At 46.1% G+C, this 7,367-nt stretch overlaps 2 protein-coding genes across 2 annotated transcripts; one reads left to right on the top strand and one right to left on the bottom strand.

Moving 5' to 3' along the window:
- Positions 1–2,890: 2,890 nt before the first annotated feature.
- On the top strand, positions 2,891–3,584 carry PPTG_17455 (hypothetical protein; the record flags this gene model as incomplete). The annotated part of the gene is made up of 2 exons (XM_008915202.1): positions 2,891–3,074; positions 3,427–3,584. 2 exons carry the CDS (start codon positions 2,891–2,893, stop codon positions 3,582–3,584), a joined length of 342 nt encoding a protein of 113 aa, XP_008913450.1.
- A 2,160-nt stretch (positions 3,585–5,744) lies between these two features.
- On the bottom strand, positions 5,745–6,044 carry PPTG_17454 (hypothetical protein; the record flags this gene model as incomplete). Its single annotated transcript, XM_008915201.1, has 1 exon — positions 5,745–6,044. One exon carries the CDS (start codon positions 6,042–6,044, stop codon positions 5,745–5,747), a length of 300 nt encoding a protein of 99 aa, XP_008913449.1.
- Positions 6,045–7,367: the final 1,323 nt, after the last annotated feature.

Raw genomic sequence — 7,367 nt, 5'->3', positions numbered from 1 at the left:
GGACGCTTGATTCCACTCCGCTAACTCAGGAGGTCCGATGTATTAGTAGACTGGCTGCGGAACCGTCATCTCCGCGTCGTCGTCGCTGTCCAGCCGAAACCGCGACATCTCAGTCTACCACGACTATCGATTGCGAACTGCTCGCAACCAAAGTATACTTTGTGGTCTCTTGTGCTGTTAAATGTAAACGCGAATTGTATTAGAAGTTGCTCTCTTAATCGGAGTCCTAAATCTCTTGAGTAGTCGTTTCAACGTCGATCTTTCAGCATGGCAACCCTTACCAGTGGACGCCATGCTCTCATGATCCAACTTCTCATAGTTCAAGTGTGAAACTACCTACAAATACCTATACAGGATGTGGTGGAAGTACTAAGAAAAAATAGTGAAGTACTGGACGAACAATCATCTTCACTTTGGGTGTCTCGACACCTCAACTATCCAGGGAACCCACACAAAAATCAAGTCATGGCTGGATCCATCGAAAGGCGATCTTTTGACCTTATTTCAGAAGCTGCTTCCTTGGTGGAAATCTTCCGCAAACGCGGTGAGTCTTGAATCGCAAAGAGACGTAATCAAGGTTCATGACAGCCTCAGCGGTCCAGCCTTTTGCCAATGTGGTTAAAATCATTACTGTACATGCTTTAAGCGATACGTACCAGCTCTAAAAAGCGAAGATCAAGCATGTCCAGGATCATATAAAGTATCCAGACAAACAGTTGCAGTTGAAACCATGTACAGGACATTTAAAAACTGTTGTGGTAGACCCTGTATTCATGCTATGATTTGCGCACACGAGTCTGACTATACTATTGTGCTTCAGCCGCGTGATTTCGATCGTCACTGGTGGATTCGTAGCACTGGACAAGATTTGATATATGAAATTATGGAACCATTTACGAAACGATGCACCTCTCAAAGCAAATGCCACACCAGGTCGGTTTTGGGGGAACCGTTCCAGACGGGAATTATCACATTTTGAAATTACAAATTCCGGAACGTCTGCAAATGAGCTGTCAGTAAGTTTTCAGTCATTTTATGATTTGAAGAGTAATCCCTTAAAGAACATCTTAGCGGTTAGTGCTTTCTTACCTCCTCGCATATGGAGCTACGCTACTGTAGCTAGTAAATTACTTCGTCGTTTTGATGAATGCGTGGGTCCCATTACTATATGCATCTGTATATACTATTTGTGCCCCGGTGCTCCTAGATTCACCCATGTTTTTTTCTGTCCCAGTCTACGTCAAGCCCTAGTTAGAGCATCACGTCATACGGGAATTGTTTGATGCCAGCTGGAATGAAAGGATAACATGGTTTTTCTGTTCGCATACAAAACGGATTGATAGATGCTACTTTCTGCAAGTTTTGGTGGAACCTGATAGTATTTAGGGAAAATCCCAATTGGGGACGCGATATGAAAAAATCGATTCCCTGATTACTAGTATTTAAAACGAGATATCGACGGCAACCTGCGAATCTCTAGTAGTGCACAAAGGAATATAAGTTGCCTGATTGTATTTATTCGTGTTCCAGAGTTGAGGACAGCTTGTCAACGCAATCATTGCGGGAAATCCCATCTCGAAATTGCATCATCATATGTTTCATTGTGGACATGACAGGTATCATTGGACAAATGTCCAAAGGTGTATGAATTCGGCCGGTATGTTCTAACTGATAAAATTGTGTCCGTACATGTGTGCAGTATCCAAATGATATTTTTGCCTATGGCAGTATGAAGCATTTTAGACTGGGGGGGGGGGTACCACTACTGCTGCTAATAATGCTTCTGATGGCACCGGCGATGCTAGGACACCTTCGACGGAGAGACAAGGATCAAGGAACCGGGGCGGAGATTCTGATTCTAATGCTGCTTCGGTTGATATTCTTTCGACTAATATTGGGTGTTCCGGTACTGATACGTTTTGGGCAAGATTGAGAGTTCCGAATGACACAACTGGCGGCTCCTCGACCTCGCAGTTAATTCTCCCTGTGTCGGACAGGGGCGGATCTATAACTAGCGGTGTCTGGGTTGTCCCCCGTCAGTGGGTGGCGGAGGCTGCACGAAAGTTTCGTAAAAGTGAAGCGCGACTTTTGCGATCATTTATACTAATGTTGTGTGTCGTTTTTAAGAGTACACGACATCTCTAGATGTTGTCTATCAAAAAAAAAAAAAAACACGCGAGTTTCTACTTGGCAGCCTATCATCTTGTTTCAACTTTGGGTAGTTGTGGAGTTGGTAACTGAAAAATCGTCGCATTAGAGGATTGAGCTATTTAACGTAATAAAGTTGGTTCTTAATTAAAAGTATGCAAGTTACCCGCAATATCTTTATTGTGACGATATATATATGAGGTATACGCATATAGACCGAGAAGGACGCTATTGGTTAGGGATACAGTAGTCGATTGCTATACGCTTGGGTCATTTCTACCGAATCCATACATCTTGGGCAGTTCCCGTTACAGCTGAACCTGTCTAAGATGAGATCGTATATCGTGATAAGGTGTCGTAATTAATAGGATCTGATTCCATCGAACTGGTTGACTTGCTCTTCGTGTTACCCTTGATGATATTGTCTAACTTGAAACATGATACAATGTGATGAAAAAAAAAACAGTAAAATGAGAACAATATCAAAGGTCTTACCTCATGGTATTTGGAGTACGAGGTATACACGTCCTCGTCCTTTCTAAGTCGATTTCATTGGAAATCAGCTTCTGAAAGGAACACCATAGAGACCTTGGCAAGTCTGATGTGTCCTCGGATATCTCCATTATTCTCCAGATTTGAAAGCCTAGCATCACGACATCCAAGTTAATAACCGGATACCGTGGATACTCACATGTCAAGGTACCCACTTGATTCAGTCCATTCTCCGATTGTCCGGGCCGAGATGAAGCTAAGAGCCTTTGCCACCACACTCTTCGCGGCACTGATTGCTTGTGCTAGTGCGACTGTCGATCATGACAAGATCGAACCTATTCCTCAACCCGAGCCTGTCACGATCTCTGAGAAGGCTGCTATCAAGTTCAAGCCGCAGTTGTCCACTTCGAATATCGCTTGTGTCTTTTCCTGCCGTAAATGCTGCTGGAGAAGTTACCGGCGGGCTCAAGGGGACAAATGTGAACGACGCCTGTAAATATGCGCCTAAGGGCTCGCAAGTCTACAGTCCAGCTGGATGGTACAAGGACGTGTGAGCCATTATGTATGCGTGGTACTTTCCGAAAGGCTTTTGGATTGATTTTCCCACGAGACGCCATGACTGGAAAAGTGTTGTTGTATGGATTGACAACCCCGACTTGGAGACACCTAAGATTGTGGGAGTCTCCAGGTCAAAGTCCGACACGAAGTATTACAACGAAGCTAGAAGCATCTTGTTTCTCCGCTTTCACTACCAGATTACCTTGGCCTCTCCGTATATGCGTTTAGCTATGGAGAACGGCGAGTACCAGGACTTGGTCATGTGGGAACAACTCACGGACGCAGCTCGTGCAGCTTTGAACAACGGCGACAGCTTTGGAAAAGCGGAGGTCCCTTTTAGTGACGAACACTTCGAGGACCACCTCGCCGAGGCGTGGCCGCTCTGATGGAAGCTATCAAGTCATGCACGGTTGGGTTGAGCATAATGTCAACATGGGTTACAAAGGAAACTGGTAGCCAAGGGAAATGGAGTCTCTGCGATCCAAATATACATTTCTTGTTTCAGTTAAATAGGGGTACGCTTGCATAAGAACTTCTAGGCTTTCGCTTGTACAGCATGTAGATGTATAAGTATTTGACAAGGTAAGTGAGCGAATGATATGATAATCACTTTGTGATCAAGTCGAAAACGATCATCGATTTTAGGCAATAGTAGTACTGAATACACAGTTGGGTGTAGGGTGGTGATGCCTTGCACGTCGGTACGCTTTGCAAAAGGCTTCGCCATACAACTACTTGGTAGAGCAGTCGAGTTTTGAAGCAGCACTACGTTTAATACAGCAATAAATTGAGTTCATTGGTTCATACATGTATGGTCCCAATTTTGGTCAGCTAATTTCAGGTTAATTATGGGTTGCATGATCTCCGTCGGTTTTAGAGCGGGGATGACAAGCCATCTTTAAGACAGAATAAGCTAATAAAGCACGAGTTGGAGGGATATGAAGGCGTTGGTGGTTTGCTGGCCGCCATTCCAGACCGAACACGCTGGTCAGCGATAAAGGGGAAGAGTCCACAACCCTATGCTTAATTTACAGACAACGACGGCGAAATTCGCCGTCCTCTGAACACCATCCTCTATAGAAGTCGCTTTTTTATTCCCACGACAGGAGAATCCCCCACAGCCAATTCACTGATTCAGGTATTAAGCCTTCCAAGGCCGCTGACGTTGCGATAGCTTCACGACAGGATGAAAGGGCAGACGCGAGGTCGGCAGTACTTTGCTAAGCTGCCGGTCAATGAAATTTACTTTTTTATGGCTCTAACTTTAACCTTTGCAAATCTTGTGTTTTGAATTTCAAGCGTTCATGGTGGATTTGTATGATATGTTTGCACCGTCGTTGTCTGTATTGCGACTTGTTAAATTGGATGCAAATGCTGAAGTGAGTAGATTAGTGTTAACCAAAACTGTCCTGCATGTCTCTCTAAACAGTATCTCTCTGTTGTCCGTCTTGTTGTCTTGTTGTAAATGCGGCGGAACCACTATAGCCTTGTACCTTCATCCCATCACAGCGCTCCAACAGGTTATTAACCAACAGCGGTCCAGTACGAGCTCATCAGCGATAGTCGAACGGTTCGTTAACCGTTCCACGTTCCAACGGTCACGCCGAGCCGTGCTGAACCGGTGTAACTGCAACTTAATTATCAATAAATGTGTGATGACAGACTTCAATGGTTCTAATCCGCCTGAATTAACCGTTCCACGTTCCAACGGTCACGCCGAGCCGTGCTGAACCGGTGTAACTGCAACTTAATTATCAATAAATGTGTGATGACAGACTTCAATGGTTCTAATCCGCCTGAATTAAGATTCTACCGGCCAAAACAGGTGAAAGCCACAAACATAGAGGCGAGTATCTTCTCTTTAAGCATCCAGTCATTATTGTATTCATTATATTCGGCGCTGAAAGCTACGAGATGCAGAGTTTGTGCGCACTAAAGCATTTTCCCGTGTATGTCATGCGCGAGTAGCCAGGAACCATTGTCAGCGACCTACGTGAGCCGCTGTATGGAATTTTCTAGACAGTTACGGTGCACGTTAACGAGTGCTAGCTCTTTTCGCTTATATATAATTTTTCCTATCATAACCGATGCCATCACCATAGTTTGGTCAAGCTTTCAATGCTGCGGATATTGTTGGTTATAAATTGCAAAACTTCCGCTTGTACCACCCATTTGTGTGGCGGCCACTAACACCGTGCAATCTACTTTCGCTAGAAGGCATTATCGATTAGCGCGATGACTCTGGCAGCCACTTATACACCCGTGCCTGCAACTGTAGGCACCACCACTCCTGTGTCTGTGCAAGTAGCCCGCCAACGGCACAGGAAATCTCTATGTCGACATGTACTAGGCTTCGTACGCTTTTTAAACGCAGACGTGGTCACAAGTCGCAGTTGAAGCCCCTGCAGCCATTATTGAGGGCTTGTTGGTGCTCAACACCGACAGTAATATATCACAGCCTATGTGTCGGACATCAGTGATGTCTCCATCAGTGATGAGGAAGCATCATCATCAACAGTCGACCCCGGGTCAGTCGTACATGCACACTATCCACTTACTGGATCATGACGTGCTCGTGATGACGTTCCGGACGCTTCGACCTTGAAGCGTACGCGTAGTGAAGAAGAGGCGAAGCCACCGGCACTGGTGACGTCTTCTCCTCCGCGTATTGCACCTACAGCACGCACTCCTAGGATACCAACTGTATCCGAGATTGCTGACAGGTTCGGCGCAACCTCGCCGCCAAAGCCGGTACCTCTGTACATATGCAGCGCCATCGTTGATGATGCTGAAGCAAATAACCCATTACAATCACTACCAGCACCACCGGAGTGCCGATAGTCCATTTCTATGGATTTTATATTGGGGCTTCCTCCGGCTAACAAGCGGAGGACTGATATTGACGTTTTTGTAGACCGAGTCAGCAGGTGGGTACATCTTGCTGCGGTTCCAGCCGAGTCACAGCCGTGCATACTGCACGCCTGTTGGTTGACATGGTGTTTAAACACCATGATGTACCGCTTGACATTGGGTCAGATCGTGATCCACACTTTACAACACGATTCTGACAAGAAGTGTTTACACTCCTTGGCACAATTATCGATGTCGGCTGCGGACCATCCGCAGACGGACGGGCAGACCGAGGGTGTGATTCGCGTGGTCATGGCCTGAGGAAGATCTATGCGCACTCATTCCTGTAGTGTAGCGAGTGCTTGCCGATGGCAAAGTTTTCTATCAACATCGGTGCATGTCGCTACGGGGAATACACCGTTCTAAGTGAATGCCATAAGGCATCCACGGCTTCCGAGATTGCTTAGAACGGTGATTCTCTTTTTAAGTCAGGGAGGATATACCGTCAATCGCAAAAGAGAACTGATACCGACATGGTATCAGCGATAACAACGCGAATACAAGCGTCTCGTTCCAGGAACAAGACAGCAAACAAGAACAATGTGTCGGTGCAGGACACAGTCATCGCGAACAAGGACATCTTGTCTGTACAGGATAAAGACAGCGCACTGGCCAGGCCTGCTGCGGAGAAGAAAATAAAGCTGAAAAAAACCATTTAGCACACAAGCACTGAATTTTATCCAGCGTCGACAAGCCATAATACGGTTTGTTCAGCTCGCAATATCAGCTTATGTGGGTAGAAATAAGCGGAAAGCTTGCAATCTTGGCGGATGTAAAACAAACGAATTAAACACAAAAGTTCAGCAGTTCTGTTAGGTACACAGAACCTGCCTAGACCCGCGGTTTCTGATTTCGGAACGAGCAAGCTTCCGCCACGCTCCATCAGTCCGTCCACAGTGTTTGAATGGCATAGCAACGCATATACATTGATCACTGTGTCCAGCATTCGACTCCACTGGACATTTTACGTCGGGATTAAAGCTAAATAGCCAGCACGGGCCATTTAGTGAAGATGACTAGAAGAGGGCGACGAACAGATGTGATCCAGCTTTCTCGAGCGCGGCGACAAACTCGAGGAGACTCGCTTGTTCCACTCTGTGTTCGACTTGGATGTTCGAAGCGGTCAGAGTGGCAACAGCGAGCGGTGCCTTCTGTCGACACAGAGTATCCACGCTACGCCAACCCCAAACCATCCCGCGTCCTGCCAAGACGAGACCAACCCAAGCCAAGCTTCTCATCGAGTCCACCAGAGGAGTGTA

The sequence above is a fragment of the Phytophthora parasitica genome (genome assembly GCF_000247585.1).
Source record: "Phytophthora parasitica INRA-310 unplaced genomic scaffold supercont2.68, whole genome shotgun sequence".
Taxonomy (NCBI): domain Eukaryota; phylum Oomycota; class Peronosporomycetes; order Peronosporales; family Peronosporaceae; genus Phytophthora; species Phytophthora nicotianae.
This window is presented reverse-complemented; position numbering and strand designations above follow the sequence as displayed.